Genomic DNA, 24,575 nt, shown 5'->3' on the forward strand with positions numbered 1-24,575 from the left:
AAATAACAGATGACTGAAGGAGACTTTCTGATCAAGTCATCATCATGTCCTCACCTTTTCCACAATCTCTTCCAACCAGTAGAACAGCAGGTGGAGCAGGTCTTCTGCTTTAATTGTTGGTCAACTCAAGTCGTGTGACATGAGTTGACGGAGAAATGAAAAAAAAAGAAAAGACAAAAGAGTTAAAAAGGAAAATAATCACAGACAGCAAACAGAACCAGTTTCTAACTTTCAGCTCAACTCTGTGCAGCTCCATCTGAAATGTTTCGTTATGTTTTGTAGATAGAAATGTTCTTACTTTTTTTGACCAACTGGGTTCTCTTATCTTCCTCCACCTGACTGGTGGTGTTGAAGGTGGAGGATTCCAGGCTCAGGAGATCCAACCTGGGATGATCAGAACATCAGAGATCTGAGCAGTCTGGACCTGGGATCAGAAACTAGTGTCAGTATTTTTTAAAGTCTATTCTCTTTTTGGGATCTTTCTGTGTTGTAACACATGAATAAGGCCACATGAACTATTTGTTTTATGAGATTAATAGTTTATCTTTACTCCACATCCTCTCTATTTCCTTCCCTCCGATCCTGTTCTCTACTTTCCCTCTGGATAAAAGCTCTTAATTAAATCCCTCAATCATAAATTCTGTCTTCCAAATTTTTATTGACTTGCTGCTTTAATTTGGTCTCTAATACAAAATATTATCAGGCAAACTTTCCTCACTTAATGTAAATTTAACTCTATATGGAGGAACACTTTCTACTAATAGTGAATTTCTTTCTATATTTATTTATTAAAGCTGATGGTCACCAATGCCAGCAGGAGGCCAGCAATATTATGTGTTGTTGAATGCAAAAACTTACAAGCAGGAACCACATGGACAACGATGAAAGAATCCAGCGATGAGCAGCTAAAACCTGAAAGAGTAGAACTGGGAGAGTGGATTAGTGGAGGAACAGGTGAGAACAATTAACTATATTAGAGAGCACCGTGTGGGGAAGCACCGCTACTACACCCTGAAACATGGGAGAGTAGAGAGGAAAACAGAGACAGAAGCACAGAGAGAATCTTGGAAGAAGCAGTCTCACTGCCAGCTGCTCTGTCTGGGACTGATACTTACTTTTGCCTTAACCTGAAAGGTGACTGCAGCTCCTGGTGGTCCTCAGAATATGTCTATGGTGGTCCAAGTCACTGGACCAAGCCTTAACCAAATATTTATCTCTGTCTTTTTCTTTTATCCTTAAAGATTTTAATTTGTACTCCGCGTGTTGTTTTAATTCCTCTACATTTTAAGTTGTCCACCATGACATCATATTAGTCCTAAAAGATTAAAATTCCTCACTACTTGAAAGATTTCATTTGTCCACAGAAGCGTTGTCTTCGTCCTTAGAGAGATGAATTTGTCCCGCAAAGCGTTGTCTCTTCTCGGTCCTAAGAGATTTTAGGTTTGACACCCAGCAGCATTACCAACCTTTAAAACCATTATCACCCGAGTTTAAATGTTTTGCTCAACGACATTTTAACATGTGGACTTGAAGGTTTAGGAATCCAGCCGCCAAATGATTGATCTGTGGATCAACGGTTCATATCCGGGATCCAAAGGTCCTGCCTATTTCTCTCTTCCTCTTGACATCTTTGAACATTTGAATTAACGTCCGTTTTTACTGTCGCTGCTGTTGTTATTTCATACGTAAATTCGCGTCATTTCGTGTGGATTTTATAATGTCCAGACCAGAATGGTTATAACTTTAAAACTGCTGTTTCGATCCGTTTATACCGATTATAACCAATTACATTGTGTCTCCATTTGTGTTTTTTCATGTCTTAAAAATTAGAAGTGTCAGAAACGTTATTTAAATTTTAAAGAGTTTAATTTGCAGCAGTGATGTCTCAATTGTATTGATTCTAGTGTCCCGAGCCGCGTTGTCTTAATCGTTTTGAGGTTTGATTTTTACCCAGTAAGATTGTTTTAGATTTAGTATTAATCATTGTCTCATTCCTTTTAGCATTTATCTTTTACGCACCAGCCATGTCCGACTCCTTTTAGTGTTTTTTGTTCAGCAATATGGTCTTGTTTGTCGTAAATTTAAATTAGCCTCCTCCAGCATTTAGTCATTAATTTTATTAACAGCAAAAAAGTCAGCATTGCCTGTCCTGCTAGAATCCTTAACATCTAAAATAAAAAAATCTAGCAGCGGGATAAAGAAAAGCCCCGGCGCAAGTCGCTACCTAAGGCATCCTCGGTCCTGCTAGTATCCTTAACATCTAAAATCTAGCAGCGGGATAAAGAAAAGCCCCGGCGCAAGTCGCTACCTAAGGCATCCTCGGTCCTGCTAGTATCCTTAACATCTAAAATCTAGCAGCGGGATAAAGAAAAGCCCCGGCGCATGTCGCTACCTAAGGCATCCTCGGTCCTGCTAGTATCCTTAACATCTAAAATCTAGCAGCGGGATAAAGAAAAGCCCCGGCGCAAGTCGCTACCTAAGGCATCCTCGGTCCTGCTAGAAAGCCATTGGCTTTAACAAAAACAACAGAGAAATGATGATATACCAATGGGACTTCTCAGGTAGGTCTTCAGTTTTTCAAGATCCCAATCTAATCAGAGTCACTTGACAAGTCGTAGTGAGGTCTAAACCACGCTTGTCTGAAACTCTCTCTTACTCTAATTCCGTCTGGTCCAATCCCAGCTGTTGATGGTATTGGTTCCTCTTCTGTGTCCTCTTCAGACTCCACCCAGATACAGTCTTCAGGGGATGACAAACTTGAATCATTGCCATGTGCTGATGGTGAGAGACCAAGAACAGGGAAAGACAGAATGGGATCCTCAAATGCCAATGTAGGTGAAGGACTGAAGACACAGGCTGGCAAAATTAGATCCTCAAAAATTGGTTCCAATGGTGAGGGACTAAAGACAGTGGACACAGTGGGTGACAGAAAAGGATCCTCGGGCAAAATGTACTGTGAGGGACCGATGACAGGGGATGACAGAATGGGAAACTCTTCAGCAACACTGTGCCTAGTCTTCTTGCCAGGGGGCTCCTCTTCAGCATCACTGCCCTTTGTCCTCTTTCTGCAGGTGACAGATGTCACATGACCCGGTTCCTCTTCCAAACCTAGCCTTTGTGGAGGACTGATGGCAGGGAATAACAGAAGGTGTTCTTCATAAGGAATTGGTGAAGAACTGAAGACAGAGGGTGGCAAAATTGGATCCTCCAAAATTAGATCCAATGGTGAGGGACATAAGACAGTGGAGGACAGAAAAGGCTCCTCATGCATTATGTACTGTGAGGGGCTGATCTCAGGGGATGACCAATCAAGATCCTCATGTGCCAATATACATAAGGGACTGAGGAAAGGATGTGACCAAACGGAATCCTCATGCACCATGTATTGTGAGGGACTGGTGACAGGGGATGACAAAACGGGATCCTCTTCACCAACACTGTGCCTAGTCTTCTTGGTGGGGGACTCCTCTTCAGCATCACTGGCTTTTGTTCTCTTTCTGTTCATGCCAGTCATCACATGACCCGCGTCCTCTTCCAAACCTACCTGGTAAGGTTGAGAGGTCCCAATTTGTCTGGAGTCCTGTAGACGCAAAATGGGCTCTTGAGGCTGCTGAGCCATCCCGATGTCCCATGTGTATTTAAATTTTGGAGGGAGAACCTCCAGCAGCTCTAACACAGCGTAAGAACGGTCCACTGTCGGACTGGAGCTGGTAGTACAGTCATTACCAACCTCGTCTTCACTGGAGCTGCTAGTACAACTATAACTAGAGCTGCTGCTACTAGTACTGCTGCCACTAGAGCTGCTAGTACGGCTGCCACTGGACCTGCTAGTACTGCTGCCACTGGACCTGCTAGTACGGCTGCCACTGGACCTGCTAGTACCGCTGCCACTGGAGCTGCTAGTACCGCTGCCACTGGAGCTGCTAGTACCGCTGCCACTGGAGCTGCTAGTACCGCTGCCACTGGACCTGCTAGTGCTGGAGCTACTAGTACTGGAGCTGCTATTACTGGAGCTGCTAGTACTTTTATTACCAACCTTGTCTTCACTGGAGCTGGTAGTACTACTCACCGTGATTGGAGGTGAAGTCCTGTGTGACTCCTCTCCCTTGTCTTCAGAAACTGATGGGGAGTGAAATGTGAAATAGAATAAATAAACTAATCTTTAGTAACAACAAAACAGCAACAAAAAAAATAAACAACAACATATTTTCAAAACAACTGCAAACAGCATTACTGTCATTTTCCAAAATTTCAAATAACTAACATTTAAATCACAAAAATCCAATTAACTCACAAATATGTTTCATCCCAAAAATGCAAATTATACCTTCCTAAGCTATGTTTTTCAAAGAGTCACAATTTCCTAAATTGAACACCAAAGTCATCAAAATTTATTTTAATTTAAATGTTTCTTCTTCTTTTCAGATCAGTTCACCAATGTAGGAAAACTAAACACGCATATTGAAGTCTATCATTAGAAAAAAAATGTGTTTATATATTTTAAGTAATAAGCTTATTTATTGTATTCAGATCAGTGCATTCATGGAAAACAAACATGTTTGTCAGGGTGTATAAAAAAATTAGGTAAAGAACAATCTAGTTTTGCTTTTCTGTTTTAATCATTTTAAAAATGATTAAAAGTAATCTGATTAATCTTATTTTGTCTTCAAACAAAATAAGATCATCACCGTACGCATTCGTGACATTTCTAGAATTACAGCTAAATAATTTAGGGATACTATAGAAGGTACATGTTTCAAAAGTGTTTCTTTAATTATTTTATGGAAGTCATTTTACCAATGTATCCTTGGAGACTAAATACATTTGTATGGGCATTTTTCAAAAAATGGACAAAGAACCAACCAGTCATCCAAGAACTGGACACCAAAGTCATCGAAGCTGATTTTCACAAAGAAATCATTATTTTGTTTGTGAAAACCAGCTTTCACTGATGATCTCTATGACTAAACATGATTCATTGCCTAATGCGCACACACACACACACACACACACACACACACACACACACACACACACACACACACACACACACACACACAAAACGGAGTGGTAGGAGTTTGCACTGCAATGGCCCATCTCTGTCCTTGAGTCCTTGGTCAAGACACTTCTCCCACCTTTCCTGCTGGGTCTGGTCAGACGGGCCAATGGCCTGATATAACGGCTGTGGCTACAATCCATTAGCGTATCACCATGAACGTGTGCATGAATGCATATTACTGATATTATGTAAAGCGTCTTCCAGTGTCCTAATAAACCGGTTATTTCCATGGAAACCAAATATGTTTATGAGGGCATTTTTCAAAAAATAACATAGTAACGACCAAGAACCATCTATTTTTCCAAGAATTGGACATTTAACTTTTTTTTCAAACCAGCATAACATTTTATTCAAACACTAGTGTGTTAACATCACAGGCATTTATTCACAAATTTCAGTAATCTAACACAGAAATTTTAAAAAATAAAATTAAATATTTAATATATTTCATTTAGCGTATCCATGGAAACTGATTGTTTATCACGCATTTTTCAAAAAATAACGGTCAAATTATAAGCTTAACATTAATTGAACTAATTTGACCATAATTAACTAAAAACATATATTTCCTAAATCACTACATCACAGTTGAACATTCCTGACATTTACAGCGAATTTCAGTCAAGAAAAAGGCTCATTAGATAAGAAGGATTTATGCTAGCAAAGTAATTATATTGTTTCTATATAGCAGTCGGAATTTCTTTAAAAACACACACAAACACAAAATAAACTAAACAACTCACTAATATCTTAGTAATAACTTGCTTTCGTTTATTAAAAATAGTAGAAGAACGACATTAACCTTCCGGGTGGTCACCCTGCTGGTGCTTGTCCTGACCAGGATCCATCTTTCGTAGGTTTTTCAACCGCAGGCTTCGTCAGCAAGTGCGTTTTCAGCAAAGTGCTTCTTCAGCGAGTTTTGCTAAGCAGACTTTCTCAACAAGTTCAAACCTTCCGGGGCTGTTAAGGCTCTTTCAGGCGTCTCCTTCAAAAGTCCAGTCGCAAAGGGGAAGAATTCCGACGGTCACGGCGATTTATAGGGTTGCTAACGCTAACGTCGTTTCCATGACTATCAGTGACGAACGCACGCGCTGCTGCGTGAGAGATATAATACAAGTATCGAGGTGTCTATGCTGCCACCTACTGGCCAACCAGTTTGAGTCCACAATGAAATCTTTAAAACAAACATTACTGGTGCGATATTATCATGGGCGTAGGTTTGGGTATGGACGGTCGTGACATGTCACAACCAATATTCAAGGGATATAAAATAGTTCCGACCAATGTTTGCCATATTGATAAAAAAAAAAACATATGTATTTTTTAACAAAAACAAAATAAATAAACGAAAATCTACATTGATTAGTTTAATATTTTAATATACTACGCAGTCGTAGCATTCATTTTAAAATTTGCTGTTCTGAACTATGACGACCCATGCCGCTATTGGCTCAAAAAACGTGGATCTACGTTATTTGATTAGCTGCAACAGGCGGCGGCCAGCTGGCCACACGTGGAACGGAAGCTTGGTCCATGGTGCTGAAAGTGAACGCGTCTCCTTCTGAGATTGACATTTATTATGAGTCTCCGAGACCATGTCGCCACCAAAAAAGAAAAGGACGACAGACATTAGAAGTTATTTCGCTACCTCGGCTGTAAGTACAGTGAGTGGACCCATAAGTTCGATATCTATCACGCAACGCATTTGTTGTAAAGTCCGGTGTTTAGTAAGGTCAGCACTGAATGTGAGGTAGAATAGGTCTGTTAATTATGTAATATTTTTTCACATAGGATGCTCAGACAGCAGAGCAAGGGGCAGAGCAGAACGATGGAGGGGTGGCTGGAGCTTCAGGGGGTTATTAAGCCAATGTGGTTCTCCCCCCGCCCTCCCCACTGGTCAAGAATGGTCGGTGCGGGGGTTGGGGGTTGGTCAGTAAGTTGTAAGGTCCCACCAAAACTTAGACCAAACCTACGCCCTTGTATATAATAGTTCTGCTTTCATTCTTAACTATGTCAGTTTCGGTCCTTCAAATTGGAAAACTTCTCTCTGCCGTGAAGCAGAGAATATGCCCGATCTAAAATCGGGCATATTTAACATTGTCTTAGCTTGATTTTAGCGGCCTGTAGGGTTTTCACTGACTGGGAGCGAGAACGCAGGCAGTTAAATGTGACAGGTAGCCAATCAGAAAGCGCGGTGACGTAAGAACGGAGGGGAATCAAAAACAGTTGACATGGCAACTGAGAGTCCGGTGGACATCGGAGGTGATATGTGGAAATGTTTATTACTATATGTAAAGGTCATTTTTATATATTTTTATTATATGTGGAAAAGTTTATTCAGTTAAAAATGTTAACTACAAAAAAACATAACTCACCTCCAAGTTATAGTGCAGCAAATAGAGCGGCTGCTCCTGCCATCTTTTATCAAACGCCTTTTCTTTTTGTTATGTCTTTTATCCTTAAAATGAGGTCACAAACTAACACTGCTGCTTCTACATCGTCATCCGTGTTTGATTATTCTAAATTCATGTATGATATGTTGGGAGTTTTACTGGATTTTCTCCTGGAATCGGTTTGTGTGGTGGTGTGTTGCTCCTGCCGTGTGGCTGGACACACGAACCGATCGAACCTGTTGGACTTTTATCGGCTCTGTGGTCACAGAAGTTTGGAAAATCGTCCGACAATCCTTAAATCGTGCCGTGTGAACCAGACCTAAAACTCACAAGCTCTACTCCTCTCATCTCGTCTTGACCACTGCCCTAACGCTCTCTGACTCTGGTCGAGAGAGGAGATGACCTGAGGTCATGCCGTACCAGGCATATAGATGGATGTGAATCTGTCTATACAGACACAGAGAGAGATGTTTGTATCTTTCTCTTGGTGTATAAATATCTGTTTCAACTGTATCTTTTTTTTTTTTTTTAAGGTGGCCATGTTCCATGTTTTGTGACTTCTGTGGTCAACATCCAGGACAGTTCAAGTGTTCTGTTTTTCATGTGGGTAAAATGTTCAGTTCTTGGCACAAGGTGAAGAGCAAATTAAAGAAAGTATCAATTTTATGGAAACCAATGATGCCATTCTAGACTGTTTGTCTTTCCTGCTGAAATTTTCCTTCATTTGTTATAATTTTGCTTTGTTGTTAGTCCCAGTTCTGGATGATCTGAAGCAAAGACACGTCTTTAGTGGCTGTTATGAGCAGATGTGTCTAGTGCGGTTTGTGTTCATGGGTTTGCTGCAATGTGACATTGATGAAAGGAAAGATGGACTACAAATACCATCAGACCTGTTCAACAGTCTCACTGGTAAACCGGATGTCATGTACCACCTACCTAACAAGGTTGTTTTTGTTGTTTTTCTTATTTATTTCATTAACATCTGGTTAATTTGTTGCCTGTTTGGCAGCTTTCAAAAATAATTTGTCAAAATAAAACAAAAATCAGCCATGTGTTAATAGTATGTCACTTTTTATTGCAACAATTTTTGATGACATAAAAATGTTCATTTCTAATATTTACATGTAAATACAATGAAGCATTACAACAGTTTTCAACAATAGTCATAACAGTTGGTAGTGACAGTTGAACAGAGCAGGTTTCACAAGTTAACATCTGCCTTCACAGGCCAACATCCACATTTATGTTTTGTGATTCTGTATTTGAACTTAATAAAGTCCAAAGAGTTTTTATCCCAAAGTCCATGTTTTTTGGAATTGATCATTTGTTTTGGGCTTTGGTATCTTGACAGTGTTTGAACAGGAAAGCGAGGTTTGGTCTGTCTCAAGGAGAATCCTAGCAGTCTGGTTTCTTCTTGTCGTCTGGTGCTGTCCTTTTCGCTGAGCTGAACTTCACAGATTTCCTCTAACATTTCTGATGTCAGCTTTTCCACCCTTGTGCACATAAAGGGCCTGAACACAGAAGAATGAAGCTCCGAAGCATAAATGACATCCAGGGTTGAAAGGCCATCCTTGAATCTAGAAAACATTCAGAATAACCATCACTTTAATGATACTAAAAAGAGCATGATATTAAATTGATGTTTTACAGTCACACATAAACATTAATATCTCTAATCTTGTTTCTTGTTTAGCACAGGTAATATTGCAAATCCACTAACTGGAGATTCACTAACTGGATAATTATTTGTCTGCTGGCTACTGTCGATTCTTACCCTACATTCGCTTGTTTTAACTGCAACAAAACAGTAACTAAATTAACATAGTTGGCAAATGTTAGTTTGTTATTGAAGGACCTACTTCACATGATCTCTGTCTCTTTATGCTGTGTCCCGTCCTCAGCTGTCCCCCTGATGCATCAGGAAACATCTTCTCTGGATTTCCAGCAGGATTTTCTGCGTCTCCTCAGTCCTCTGTGTCTTCTCTCTCCTCATTGGTCCAGTCTTGTCTTGTCTCGCTGATGCTGGAGAATCAACACATAATCAGACACACATTCAGTCTAAATAACAGATGACTGAAGGAGACTTTCTGATCAAGTCATCATCATGTCCTCACCTTTTCCACAATCTCTTCCAACCAGTAGAACAGCAGGTGGAGCAGGTCTTCTGCTTTAATTGTTGGTCAACTCAAGTCGTGTGACATGAGTTGACGGAGAAATGAAAAAAAAAGAAAAGACAAAAGAGTTAAAAAGGAAAATAATCACAGACAGCAAACAGAACCAGTTTCTAACTTTCAGCTCAACTCTGTGCAGCTCCATCTGAAATGTTTCGTTATGTTTTGTAGATAGAAATGTTCTTACTTTTTTTGACCAACTGGGTTCTCTTATCTTCCTCCACCTGACTGGTGGTGTTGAAGGTGGAGGATTCCAGGCTCAGGAGATCCAACCTGGGATGATCAGAACATCAGAGATCTGAGCAGTCTGGACCTGGGATCAGAAACTAGTGTCAGTATTTTTTAAAGTCTATTCTCTTTTTGGGATCTTTCTGTGTTGTAACACATGAATAAGGCCACATGAACTATTTGTTTTATGAGATTAATAGTTTATCTTTACTCCACATCCTCTCTATTTCCTTCCCTCCGATCCTGTTCTCTACTTTCCCTCTGGATAAAAGCTCTTAATTAAATCCCTCAATCATAAATTCTGTCTTCCAAATTTTTATTGACTTGCTGCTTTAATTTGGTCTCTAATACAAAATATTATCAGGCAAACTTTCCTCACTTAATGTAAATTTAACTCTATATGGAGGAACACTTTCTACTAATAGTGAATTTCTTTCTATATTTATTTATTAAAGCTGATGGTCACCAATGCCAGCAGGAGGCCAGCAATATTATGTGTTGTTGAATGCAAAAACTTACAAGCAGGAACCACATGGACAACGATGAAAGAATCCAGCGATGAGCAGCTAAAACCTGAAAGAGTAGAACTGGGAGAGTGGATTAGTGGAGGAACAGGTGAGAACAATTAACTATATTAGAGAGCACCGTGTGGGGAAGCACCGCTACTACACCCTGAAACATGGGAGAGTAGAGAGGAAAACAGAGACAGAAGCACAGAGAGAATCTTGGAAGAAGCAGTCTCACTGCCAGCTGCTCTGTCTGGGACTGATACTTACTTTTGCCTTAACCTGAAAGGTGACTGCAGCTCCTGGTGGTCCTCAGAATATGTCTATGGTGGTCCAAGTCACTGGACCAAGCCTTAACCAAATATTTATCTCTGTCTTTTCTTTTATCCTTAAAGATTTTAATTTGTACTCCGCGTGTTGTTTTAATTCCTCTACATTTTAATTTGTCCACCATGACATCATATTAGTCCTAAAAGATTAAAATTCCTCACTACTTGAAAGATTTCATTTGTCCACAGAAGCGTTGTCTTCGTCCTTAGAGAGATGAATTTGTCCCGCAAAGCGTTGTCTCTTCTCGGTCCTAAGAGATTTTAGGTTTGACACCCAGCAGCATTACCAACCTTTAAAACCATTATCACCCGAGTTTAAATGTTTTGCTCAACGACATTTTAACATGTGGACTTGAAGGTTTAGGAATCCAGCCGCCAAATGATTGATCCGTGGATCAACGGTGCATATCCGGGATCCAAAGGTCCTGCCTATTTCTCTCTTCCTCTTGACATCTTTGAACATTTGAATTAACTTCCGTTTTTACTGTCGCTGCCGTTGTTATTTCATACGTAAATTCGCGTCATTTCGTGTGGATTTTATAATGTCCAGACCAGAATGGTTATAACTTTAAAACTGCTGTTTCGATCCGTTTATACCGATTATAACCAATTACATTGTGTCTCCATTTGTGTTTTTTCATGTCTTAAAAATTAGAAGTGTCAGAAACGTCATTTAAATTTTAAAGAGTTTAATTTGCAGCAGTGATGTCTCAATGTATTGATTCTAGTGTCCCGAGCCGCGTTGTCTTAATCGTTTTGAGGTTTGATTTTTACCCAGCAAGATTGTTTTAGATTTAGTATTAATCATTGTCTCATTCCTTTTAGCATTTATCTTTTACGCACCAGCTATGTCCGACTCCTTTTAGTGTTTTTTGTTCAGCAATATGGTCTTGTTTGTCATAAATTTAAATTAGCCTCCTCCAGCATTTAGTCATTAATTTTATTAACAGCAAAAAAGTCAGCATTGCCTGTCCTGCTAGAATCCTTAACATCTAAAATAAAAAAATCTAGCAGCGGGATAAAGAAAAGCCCCGGCGCAAGTCGCTACCTAAGGCATCCTCGGTCCTGCTAGTATCCTTAACATCTAAAATCTAGCAGCGGGATAAAGAAAAGCCCCGGCGCATGTCGCTACCTAAGGCATCCTCGGTCCTGCTAGTATCCTTAACATCTAAAATCTAGCAGCGGGATAAAGAAAAGCCCCGGCGCAAGTCGCTACCTAAGGCATCCTCGGTCCTGCTAGAAAGCCATTGGCTTTAACAAAAACAACAGAGAAATGATGATATACCAATGGGACTTCTCAGGTAGGTCTTCAGTTTTTCAAGATCCCAATCTAATCAGAGTCACTTGACAAGTCGTAGTGAGGTCTAAACCACGCTTGTCTGAAACTCTCTCTTACTCTAATTCCGTCTGGTCCAATCCCAGCTGTTGATGGTATTGGTTCCTCTTCTGTGTCCTCTTCAGACTCCACCCAGATACAGTCTTCAGGGGATGACAAACTTGAATCATTGCCATGTGCTGATGGTGAGAGACCAAGAACAGGGAAAGACAGAATGGGATCCTCAAATGCCAATGTAGGTGAAGGACTGAAGACACAGGCTGGCAAAATTAGATCCTCAAAAATTGGTTCCAATGGTGAGGGACTAAAGACAGTGGACACAGTGGGTGACAGAAAAGGATCCTCGGGCAAAATGTACTGTGAGGGACCGATGACAGGGGATGACAGAATGGGAAACTCTTCAGCAACACTGTGCCTAGTCTTCTTGCCAGGGGGCTCCTCTTCAGCATCACTGCCCTTTGTCCTCTTTCTGCAGGTGACAGATGTCACATGACCCGGTTCCTCTTCCAAACCTAGCCTTTGTGGAGGACTGATGGCAGGGAATAACAGAAGGTGTTCTTCATAAGGAATTGGTGAAGAACTGAAGACAGAGGGTGGCAAAATTGGATCCTCCAAAATTAGATCCAATGGTGAGGGACATAAGACAGTGGAGGACAGAAAAGGCTCCTCATGCATTATGTACTGTGAGGGGCTGATCTCAGGGGATGACCAATCAAGATCCTCATGTGCCAATATACATAAGGGACTGAGGAAAGGATGTGACCAAACAGAATCCTCATGCACCATGTATTGTGAGGGACTGGTGACAGGGGATGACAAAACGGGATCCTCTTCACCAACACTGTGCCTAGTCTTCTTGGTGGGGGACTCCTCTTCAGCATCACTGGCTTTTGTTCTCTTTCTGTTCATGCCAGTCATCACATGACCCGCGTCCTCTTCCAAACCTACCTGGTAAGGTTGAGAGGTCCCAATTTGTCTGGAGTCCTGTAGACGCAAAATGGGCTCTTGAGGCTGCTGAGCCATCCCGATGTCCCATGTGTATTTAAATTTTGGAGGGAGAACCTCCAGCAGCTCTAACACAGCGTAAGAACGGTCCACTGTCGGACTGGAGCTGGTAGTACAGTCATTACCAACCTCGTCTTCACTGGAGCTGCTAGTACAACTATAACTAGAGCTGCTGCTACTAGTACTGCTGCCACTAGAGCTGCTAGTACGGCTGCCACTGGACCTGCTAGTACTGCTGCCACTGGACCTGCTAGTACGGCTGCCACTGGACCTGCTAGTACCGCTGCCACTGGAGCTGCTAGTACCGCTGCCACTGGAGCTGCTAGTACCGCTGCCACTGGAGCTGCTAGTACCGCTGCCACTGGACCTGCTAGTGCTGGAGCTACTAGTACTGGAGCTGCTATTACTGGAGCTGCTAGTACTTTTATTACCAACCTTGTCTTCACTGGAGCTGGTAGTACTACTCACCGTGATTGGAGGTGAAGTCCTGTGTGACTCCTCTCCCTTGTCTTCAGAAACTGATGGGGAGTGAAATGTGAAATAGAATAAATAAACTAATCTTTAGTAACAACAAAACAGCAACAAAAAAAATAAACAACAACATATTTTCAAAACAACTGCAAACAGCATTACTGTCATTTTCCAAAATTTCAAATAACTAACATTTAAATCACAAAAATCCAATTAACTCACAAATATGTTTCATCCCAAAAATGCAAATTATACCTTCCTAAGCTATGTTTTTCAAAGAGTCACAATTTCCTAAATTGAACACCAAAGTCATCAAAATTTATTTTAATTTAAATGTTTCTTCTTCTTTTCAGATCAGTTCACCAATGTAGGAAAACTAAACACGCATATTGAAGTCTATCATTAGAAAAAAAATGTGTTTATATATTTTAAGTAATAAGCTTATTTATTGTATTCAGATCAGTGCATTCATGGAAAACAAACATGTTTGTCAGGGTGTATAAAAAAATTAGGTAAAGAACAATCTAGTTTTGCTTTTCTGTTTTAATCATTTTAAAAATGATTAAAAGTAATCTGATTAATCTTATTTTGTCTTCAAACAAAATAAGATCATCACCGTACGCATTCGTGACATTTCTAGAATTACAGCTAAATAATTTAGGGATACTATAGAAGGTACATGTTTCAAAAGTGTTTCTTTAATTATTTTATGGAAGTCATTTTACCAATGTATCCTTGGAGACTAAATACATTTGTATGGGCATTTTTCAAAAAATGGACAAAGAACCAACCAGTCATCCAAGAACTGGACACCAAAGTCATCGAAGCTGATTTTCACAAAGAAATCATTATTTTGTTTGTGAAAACCAGCTTTCACTGATGATCTCTATGACTAAACATGATTCATTGCCTAATGCGCACACACACACACACACACACACACACACACACACACACACACACAAAACGGAGTGGTAGGAGTTTGCACTGCAATGGCCCATCTCTGTCCTTGAGTCCTTGGTCAAGACACTTCTCCCACCTTTCCTGCTGGGTTTGGTCAGACGGGCCAATGGCCTGATATAACGGCTGTGGCTACAATCCATTAGCGTATCACCATGAACGTGTGCATGAATGCATATTACTGATATTATGTAAAGCGTCTTCCAGTGTCCTAATAAACCGGTTATTTCCATGGAAACCAAATATGTTTATGAGGGCATTTTTCAAAAAATAACATAGTAACGACCAAGAACCATCTATTTTTCCAAGAATTGGACATTTAACTTTTTTTTCAAACCAGCATAACATTTTATTCAAACACTAGTGTGTTAACATCACAGACATTTATCCACAAATTTCAGTAATCTAACAAAGAAATTTAAAAAAATAAAATTAAATATTTAATATATTTCATTTAGCGTATCCATGGAAACTGATTGTTTATCACGCATTTTTCAAAAAATAACGGTCAAATTATAAGCTTAACATTAATTGAACTAATTTGACCATAATTAACTAAAAACATATATTTCCTAAATCACTACATCACAGTTGAACATTCCTGACATTTACAGCGAATTTCAGTCAAGAAAAAGGCTCATTAGATAAGAAGGATTTATGCTAGCAAAGTAATTATATTGTTTCTATATAGCAGTCGGAATTTCTTTAAAAACACACACAAACACAAAATAAACTAAACAACTCACTAATATCTTAGTAATAACTTGCTTTCGTTTATTAAAAATAGTAGAAGAACGACATTAACCTTCCGGGTGGTCACCCTGCTGGTGCTTGTCCTGACCAGGATCCATCTTTCGTAGGTTTTTCAACCGCAGGCTTCGTCAGCAAGTGCGTTTTCAGCAAAGTGCTTCTTCAGCGAGTTTTGCTAAGCAGACTTTCTCAACAAGTTCAAACCTTCCGGGGCTGTTAAGGCTCTTTCAGGCGTCTCCTTCAAAAGTCCAGTCGCAAAGGGGAAGAATTCCGACGGTCACGGCGATTTATAGGGTTGCTAACGCTAACGTCGTTTCCATGACTATCAGTGACGAACGCACGCGCTGCTGCGTGAGAGATATAATACAAGTATCGAGGTGTCTATGCTGCCACCTACTGGCCAACCAGTTTGAGTCCACAATGAAATCTTTAAAACTCACATTACTGGTGCGATATTCTAGTTCTGCTTTCATTCTTAAGTGCAGTCCTCAAGTTTGGAGAAAAAATATACATGACAGGAATGATGACCATGCCTCTAGTTTTTGTGTCCAGTTGTTTTTGTCGACCATAAAACCTTTTCAGAGGTTTTGGGATTAGGCTTTTCTCTGTGGGCACCGAAAACTTTTAAACACGATCAGTCATGCTTATAGGTGATCTAGAGGTTTAAAGGTCTGAATTCAGTTATTTCATATCTAAGGGTGACAGTTTGGGTCAAATTGTTAGAATCTAAACACCATTTGATGTCCCAATAGCACAACTGCCCTAAAAGAGACATCGAAGTTACTTGTGACCTTCCTAAGATAACTTTTCTAAAACCGCGACATTAATTGTGTTGGTAAATAGTCAGGCAGAAATGTGCCACCAGTCTGGTGATGGAACAGTTATCCAAATATTGGCTGGGGATGTACAGTACATATTTCAACATGTGTATAATTCTGATGCCATTTGGACAACAGCAAAAAAATAAATAAAAAATCACAATAATTTGCTTAACCCCCCACCAAAAAAATAATCCTAGGGAATAATAACAAATGACCAGGCCACCTGCTTCAGCTGCTTTCATGTGTTGGTAGTGTATCATTAAAGTGATAGAGCTGCCAAAACAAATGTATTTTGTTGATTGATCCTGGATAGCTGTCAGCAATTTTCTTTATGCTTGTCATAAAAATGGTGGTGTGTAAAAGTACTGAAAGCATTAAGGTGACAAAGTAGCTTTTCAGATGTTTTCTTGCTTTCCAGATGTTGCCGCAGAGCTTGGTGGCAGTGAAAGCTGTTTCGATGCAACCCGTTTGTGATTGAATAATACACACGCAATAACACAGAGTAACATTAATGATGACAGTTAGTGACAGTGATACGATCAGGTAGGGGTCCGTGATGGTAGGCAGTACGGATTATTTGCAATCAACACATCAACAACCGTTCAATCTGGAAAGTATTCGCAGCGCTTCACGCCTTCCACATTTTGTCATGTTTCAGCCTTATTCCAAATTGTATTAAATTTCCTCAAAATTCTACACACAAACACAAAATTATGACAATGTGGAATTTGTTGTGTGTGTGTTTTTCGAATTCATTAAAATAGAAAACCAAGACTATCAGATTTACATTTGTGTTCACAGCCTTTTCCATGCAGCTCAACATTGAGCTGTTTCTTAAACATAAATATAATCAACCTTTGGTGAATTCAGTTGAATGGACTTCATTTGGAAAGACACACTTGTCCACAGTTGACAGCAGGTCAGAGGTCAAACACCAAGCATGAACTCAAAGGAATTGTCTGTAGACTGCTGAGATGGGGTTGACTTGAGGCCCCAATCTGGAGAAAGATCCAGAAACATTTCTGCTGCTTTAAGGTTCCAGTGAGCTCAGTGACCTCCATCGTTGGTCAGTGGAGGAAGTCTGGAACCAGCAGGACTCGTCCTGTATCTGGCCAGCTGTCTGAACTGAGCAATTGGTGGAGAAGATCAAGAACCCGAAGGTCGCTCTGTTATAGCGACACTAATGGACTCTAAAGAATGAAGAATTCAGTGATGAACAGAAACATCCTGGATGAAAACCTGCTGCAGAGCAACCTGACCTCAGACGGTTCTTTTCTCAGCAGGACAACGGCCCAAAGCTCATGGACAAGATCTCTAAGGAATAGCTTCAGAATCGCACTGTGAACATCCCAGAGAGTCCAGACTGGAATCTGACTGAAGATCTGTGGAGAGATGTGAAAATGGCTGCCAGACATCGACACCCAGCCTGATGCAGAGAAGAATGAACCAAACTGCCTGAAGACGGATGAGCTGAGCTGGAGACTCCAGATTCAATGAGACTGGAGGCCAAAGCTGGATCAACAGAGTACCAAGCAAAGGCTGTGAATACTTATGGAAATGTGATTTATTGGTTTTCTATTTTAATGCATTTGCAAAACACAGAAGAAGTCCATATTGCCACAAAAGGTATTTATGTGGAACTTTGAGAAAAGAAATTTGTTTAATACAATTTGAAGTATGGCTGGAACATAAAATGTCAAATAAAGTGTCAACTAATGTGAATACTTTCCAGAAACACTGTACAGTACAAATGTCCTTTACTTCTGTTACTCTACAATACTTTTACTTGGGAAGTTTGGAACCACCACAAGTTAATCCATGTAAATCTCTCTGAGGTCAGTAACTTGAAACTTTTTTGTATCTTTTTTTGTTTTTCTTCCTCACCAACCTTTTTTGTTTTTACTTTTAACAAATCTGAGCAATTCACAATTTATTTCACAACAGACCTATTCTGGAGTCTGAGCTTCCAAATCCTCTCTCTGGGACCATCACCATCATCATCATAGCCGTGATGGGGCTGTTGTTCTGCATAAGTGACTCCATTTGGCCAATTAGCCCTCTCTAGGAAGTGGTCCTATTATTCTCCCCTCCTCCCTGATGAAACAATGTCAGACAGAGGCCTTTGCTGGCTGATTATACCACTGTGACATTCAACCACACGACTCTGTGTAAAGCAACAATACCTCATAAAACATGTAGCAGGAATTAAAGTCGACAGTTGGTGATAGATAGAGCGGAGAGTGGGAAAGACAGCGCGAGGACCGGTTGAATTTGCCCTTGGCTGCATGCGGCAGTTTTTACAATAACAATTAGAGTGTGAGAGATATAAAAGCTAATGATCAGGTCTGTCATATTTGCATATGCAAAGAGCAGTGGGCTGATTGCTTGCACGAAACGGTACTTAGAGAATGTAATTAGAGAAGTCTGGCGGTGATGTCGACAGCCAGAGCAGTGGAGAGATTCCCTCTTAATGAGGCTTGTCACGGCACACGATGCCTCCAGTTTCTGCTCTGTGATCTGACACACACATACACACACACACACATGCATGCCCGCCCACTCACACTCACACACTCTTTAACCCAGTCTACAGTCTGTAACCCAGTGGAAACACCTCTACTAAGAGCTGCTTACATAAAAGAGTCTGATGGTGTGAAATTTCTACAAACATGACACATGAACACTTGGTGTCAGTCCAGTTCAGCAAAACATGCAGAGACAAGCTCAAACAGAGACCCAAGGAGCCACTGCATGGGACCTAATCAAGACATTTAGCCCAATTATACAGCAAGCTAGAGTCAAATCAGCTCCTTTTAACGTCTAATGGACACTGATAACTTATTTAGCTTTTTCTTTTTTACATGAAGAAATATATAGAAACAAACAAAGTTTTATTCACTTTAAAACCTGATGGGGGAGATAACCCACATTCATTTGGTTTATTTTGCCAACATTAGGCCCATTCAGTCCTGGATTTGCTTAAAGGGGGCTATTATACAAAATCAACCTTGTTGATCTCTACATCATTCCCTCAGCAGAAACATACCTGGAGGGTTGCTTTGACTCATTCATGCATGTTTGAAAAAAATCCTTGAATCTCCCGTGGCAACCATTTGGGCATGCCTAAGAAGTTGTTCATGTGATGCACCGCCTACTTCCCCAGAGCTTCAGTCTCCAGCTGAGCTCCGCCCCCACAGAGCAACCCCGCCCTCTCAGCTCCTTCAGACTAGTGGCAGCAGCAATTAGAAAGCACCTGGTTGAACTGTGTGTATTCTGAGCTCATCATACAATGTTCCTAAGAATGGTTGTAAACAGCATCATGGAGAAGCCCTGTTGTGACTATATACTGAAGGGAGCGTGTCAAAAAACGTTAGTTGGTTCTTAAAGAGACAAAGACCAATTTCAAAGGAACAGATATGGCTATGATGCAAAGCCAAATCCCTCTGAAAATGGTTTTGATATACAGTCCCATTCAATAGACCGGAGTATTATTTAAGTCCTTTCATTTTATGAACTTTACCATGAAGTGAAACAGATTATATAGATTAATTAAACATTGATGGATGGATGGATGACATTTTTGTTAATTGTGATGATTTCCTGCTTCCACTTAATGAAAGCATCACATTTAAGTTTAGAATATTACATAAGAATGAACAAAAAAATTTATTATTTATAGCTCTTGTGGCCTTTATTTTATAGTAATATTCCAATATGTATTGCCAAGAAAAATCATTACCAATAAAAAACACTCAAACTGTATTACATGTGACCCTGCCTCCATCATCCAGGTCTTGGTTCAATGAACACATTTAATGAAAACCTGTAAATTCTTATTAATAACTAGTCACCAAAGATTGCTGATAAAAAGCTCTAAACCAAGTTGATTAAATATTTTCTATTCTTGTTTCTTTTTGCATTTTGCTTTTACATGAAGGTCAACAGTATTTAATGAGCTAATTAAGTCAAACCATTCAGTAGAAAAATATAGAAAGTTTCATTTGATTTAACAACTTATTTTTTCTTATATTATGACTTTAAATGAACTGTTTTATTGTGTTAAGACATCAAGAGATAAATGTTCCTGTGCCTGTGGTGCACATTAAAGCTGTCATCACAGGTTGGTGAAAAATGACTTTTTCTTTTTTTCATGGCTGTTATATTTGCTGCTATCTTTAGTTGACTTTCTTCTTGCAAGGCCACTTTTTTTTCTTCAACCTTAAGGATTTGATCAAGACGCCAGTGCACACAGGAAGTCTGCCAACACTAGAACCTGGAGGGAATATAACAATAAATGGTTTGACAACAGTTCAGCCTGACCTTTAACCTCAGCTCTCCACAGCCCCCTGGTGGCAGAATAGTGGGGGAATTCCTTTTAGCTTAACTCATGGATACCTTAAAACATGCCAGATCTGATTAATTATCATTTGAATATTTAGTTTACTCTGACGTTCACTCAGCAACATTTCTTAAAAAATGCAGAAAAGTGAACCTTTAAAGGTTTTAGTTAACACTGTGTTCCATGGTATCGTTTTCAAGCACTTTTCACACAAATTCAGACATCTAAATATAATTGTCACTTTTATCTACAAAGGGAACTGATAGTAAAAGCAGCAGTAATTCACAAATACGACATTTAAAGTGTGTGACAGTGGTTGAATAGCCTCATATTGCCAGTTCTGCCATCTTGTTGTGCTGAAGCAGCAGATCAGACAGAGCAGCTTTAGATCCTAAAGTAAACAAACAGTGATTTACCATTCCCCCCCTAATGGAGCTAAAATTTAATTTCATCTTTATACACACAATTTCGCATCACTTTGATGGTGGTGCTAAATCACTTGCGCTCCTCCCTGCTGCGGTTCCAGTAAATACGTTTAGAGATGCGACTTTAAGCAATACAATATGCGACTAATAAAAGAGAATGTTTGTACCCGATGGAAGACCTGAAACAATCAATCAGGGAGCAGCTGTGGGTCGCATGCTCACCTGTAATTAAATAACCTGCATAAACACACTCATTCATCTAGGGCCCCTCACACAGGGACTTAATCAGGATCTCCTGTCAAACCAAGGTTTCCTGCACTAATTGTCTAACAGTTTTGCCCTTTTCAGTTTCTAATCAATTTCGACCCAATCTTTGATTTTGAATCATTTCACCTTATCCGGAAATTAAAAAAAAAAAAAAAGTGCTGTGTTGGTTTGTGCATAAACAGGGTATTTTTTTTTTTATTAATATGAACTTGAATGAAATTTAAGACAGAAAAAACAGTGACTCTAAGGGGTTTTGGGTGATTGTGGTGTATTGCAATCAAGAACATCAAAAACTGAAAATTTCTGGGGTCAGTTTATGGCTCTTGGTAAAAACTCACACTGCCTACCGTTTCTCTACATCCATTTAGTGAGAAGCTTAGAAACGTTTTTGTACCGAATGTGTTGCAGGGTATGATACTGTTGGATCTGGTCGTTTTGATTACCTGCAGTTGTTTGCCGATCGTGTCTCGATTGATTCTGTCTGTTTTGATTATCTACATCTTCAGTTTGTTCACCGATCGTGTCTCGATTAGTTTTGTCTGACTGGATGTAGTGGACCGCGTTGCTTCTGCTCCTCCATAATAACACTGGAAGCGAAAGGAGTAACGTCGTGTCCGTGTCGTTTTTCCCCTTTACAGGGTTATCAAATGCACCTAACGTCACATTCTGTAAAACAATGCTTTTGTCTTTAATGAAAACATTTTCTGCTACAAAGACAAATGAAAACAGATTAGACATCAATATGGTAACATTTAGTCTGAAAGAGCTTCATTTTATCAGGGAATCTTTACTTGTTCATGTGTTATTACTACAGTTAAAAACACAGTGGAGAAATACTGGCGGAACCGTCTTTCCAGTTTCTGTGTTGCATCAAAGCACCAAAGCTTTTAAGAGTTTTTGCTGTAAAGGGAGTAGATGAACAGAACAGTCTGGCATGTTCATGATGAAAAGAGCAGACTAGCACTCCTGAAACCAAACCTGTAAGTGAGTCTTAAACTAAAGCTGGCTCTGCAGTCTTCAGTTAGTATTGAACTGTGATTGAAAATTACTCTGACTTAGTTGGAATAGAGAACATGCCAAAAAATGGAGAGAAATCCTATAATCTCCATCCATGGAAAAAAAAGAATGCATTCCTCTCATTTAACTTAAATGAGCAGCATTATGTATGTTACCTTGAGCTGTTAAAAAAAAAGTATGTATCAAACATGACTTAAAAGAAATTTTATTTCAATATTTAACGCCTTGAAATTGGGCCCCTGTCGCTTTAAAAACTCTGCTTTTTCTGACAAAATGTTGTCCAATTCACTAGCTAGGGGTTTCCACTCAAACAGAGAACATTCTAGATACAGAACCTGGTTAAGGCTATTGCAGTTTTTCAAGAGGAAACTTTTCACTGATTAGAAAGGAATTCTGAGGCGACCGCAAGCAATTCGGAAAGAGTTTCCACCATTTTCAGGGCAGAAGCCAGGCACAGCGGCCTTTACTGTTTGAGTTACACAGAAGCATGAATGCTGTGGTCATAATCACACATGAAACAATGTGATTTGTTCACGCAGTGAGCAAGCTGTGCACCTTGCACAGTTCCACCCGGCTCCTCTCAGCGCGAACTCAAAAGGAATGTTACGTGACGTAGCAGGAGCCCAGATCCAGAACCGGCCCGGTTCAATTCATCCGCTGAGTCTGATGCTCTGATGTTTCACGCCTTGTGTCTGGTGGCTCAAATCCTGCCGCGTCTTCTTCTGGGGAAGCTCTTGTTGTGTGTCATGCAGTTGCATAGATGCTGAGATTAGATGACAAAGGAATTTTGTTTCAAATAAAGGAATTCTTTGCATGGAACTGGGGTTTCTTTCAAGATTCAATTATGAATGGTTTTAAAAACCAGTCGGTATTCAGGAGTAACCGTCAGACTACCGCTGCAGCTAACGATTATTCTATCCTTTATTCTGACAACTAATCTGATTTAAAAAACTGCCACATTTTGCAGATTTTTCCTTTAACCATAGAAGCTTATTTTATACAACAATTGAAATACATGAAAAATGCAAATTAAAAAAAAGAACTTAATCCTTTTTAAAATAAGAAAACAAACATTTTATTGTTTAAGATGCAAAAACATTGCCTTACTTTTGTGGAGCCATGGACATTTAAAGTAAAGGATTCATCTGCAGCTAAAGAAATCCTTCTAACATCATGTGAACAGCTCAGGCCTTTCTGCTTGACTTAGCATCAGTACAGCGAGGGCTCACCTGTTGACTACTATTTTTGATTAAATAATAGTCAAACATTTTTGACTATTAGCACATCAGAAAGAAAAATGTGCTTAATAGTAGATTTCTTTTACTGAATTTGAAACGGGTGAAGCTAAAACGGTCACTTGATCATTTCTGGGTAAAATATATTTACAGATAAGTATTTATTTTTATCTTAAATGCAAAATGTCTTTATATGTTGTGCAGTTTTGGCTTAAATATGGCTCTGACTGTGTTGTTCTTTCAACTTTGTCGAGTTTGTATGCCCTTGTTATTGATTAATTGATTACTAATTGGGTTGACGATTATTACCATAATCGATTCATCATGATTAATCCGATAAATTGTTTTGGCTCTGTGTCAGATGTTTGCTATAAAACTGAAGATGAAGATGGATTTCATTTTTTCGCTTCACAGGAAGCCAAATCAACAGAAGAATGACTTCCTGAAGATTTTAGTTTTTACTGTCTGATAGATTTGGAGAACATAAAGTGAGAAACTTTTACCAAATGATGATGTGGGTTGATAACAAACTCCTACTAACTGCTGTTTTTGAATCAAAATATATTTGATCAAAGTCATATTTTGCTAACAGATTGCTTCTTCCTGCTCCCTTTTCGAACACCATGATTTTTGTTCTGTAAAATTTTGGTGGTAATTTTATATTGTTGCTAATGTTTCCCCCTGTTTGTTGTGTGTGCCTATATATACTTATATTTATATGTGTGGTTTTTAAAAATTTGTATTAATTGTTCAAAATAAATAAATAAAGAAAACAGTGTTTGCACTTAGGTTACCAGTTTATAAAAGAAACAAAATGTCGTACAAAATGTCATGAAATGTGCTTGTTTTTCAGGATTAGAATGAAAAAAAGAAAAAAAATTGTTTTGTTTTATCACATCATAAACTTCCATTTTAAGAGAGGACTGTAGACTTTTGAGAGTCACTGTATCTTTCCAGGAACCGACCCATCTACAAGCAAGACGCGTAACACAGTGCAGTCATGAAGAAAGCATCCAGCTGAAACGCATCACTCTGAAAGCCTTTTGTTGGTGTCAAAAATAAATAATGGGTAATTCATCTGTCCACCTGCATAGATAAGATGATTTTCAGCTTTTAACTCACAGCTTCTTTTTGACTGGACTGCATCATAACAACTCTGCCGGTTGTGTTCAGAGTATTACGTCTCACATCTTAACAGCCCAACTGAGCGCAAGTGGAATACAAAAACTCAGCCTCTCTAGTCCTGTCAGAACCACTTTACTC

The 24,575-nt window shown here is 39.5% G+C and overlaps 2 protein-coding genes and 1 long non-coding RNA gene across 4 annotated transcripts; all 3 read right to left on the reverse strand.

Moving 5' to 3' along the window:
* Positions 1–84: 84 nt before the first annotated feature.
* Positions 85–11,297, reverse strand: LOC114142488 (uncharacterized). Of its 2 annotated transcripts, none has more exons than XR_003595026.1 (5): positions 9,811–11,295; positions 9,567–9,636; positions 9,308–9,474; positions 299–384; positions 85–124 (listed from the first exon to the last, which is right to left on the reverse strand). It is a non-coding gene; the product is annotated as an uncharacterized LOC114142488 (long non-coding RNA). The 2 variants fall into 2 exon arrangements; XR_003595027.1 differs by lacking the exon at positions 85–124 and having other exon boundaries at positions 309–384; positions 9,811–9,936; positions 10,371–11,297.
* LOC114142486 (serine-rich adhesin for platelets-like) lies at positions 2,437–6,172 on the reverse strand. Its single transcript, XM_028013796.1, has 2 exons — positions 5,862–6,172; positions 2,437–4,119 (listed from the first exon to the last, which is right to left on the reverse strand). Exons 1-2 carry the CDS (start codon positions 5,905–5,907, stop codon positions 2,591–2,593), a joined length of 1,575 nt encoding a protein of 524 aa, XP_027869597.1. The 5' UTR covers positions 5,908–6,172; the 3' UTR covers positions 2,437–2,590.
* A 565-nt stretch (positions 11,298–11,862) lies between the features above and the next one.
* LOC114142628 (serine-rich adhesin for platelets-like) lies at positions 11,863–15,616 on the reverse strand. Its single transcript, XM_028013980.1, has 2 exons — positions 15,264–15,616; positions 11,863–13,545 (listed from the first exon to the last, which is right to left on the reverse strand). The coding sequence occupies exons 1-2, from the start codon at positions 15,307–15,309 to the stop codon at positions 12,017–12,019; spliced, it is 1,575 nt and encodes a 524-aa protein (XP_027869781.1). The 5' UTR covers positions 15,310–15,616; the 3' UTR covers positions 11,863–12,016.
* Between the last annotated feature and the right edge of the window lie 8,959 nt (positions 15,617–24,575).

Source organism: Xiphophorus couchianus, chromosome 4, assembly GCF_001444195.1.
Source record: "Xiphophorus couchianus chromosome 4, X_couchianus-1.0, whole genome shotgun sequence".
Taxonomy (NCBI): domain Eukaryota; kingdom Metazoa; phylum Chordata; class Actinopteri; order Cyprinodontiformes; family Poeciliidae; genus Xiphophorus; species Xiphophorus couchianus.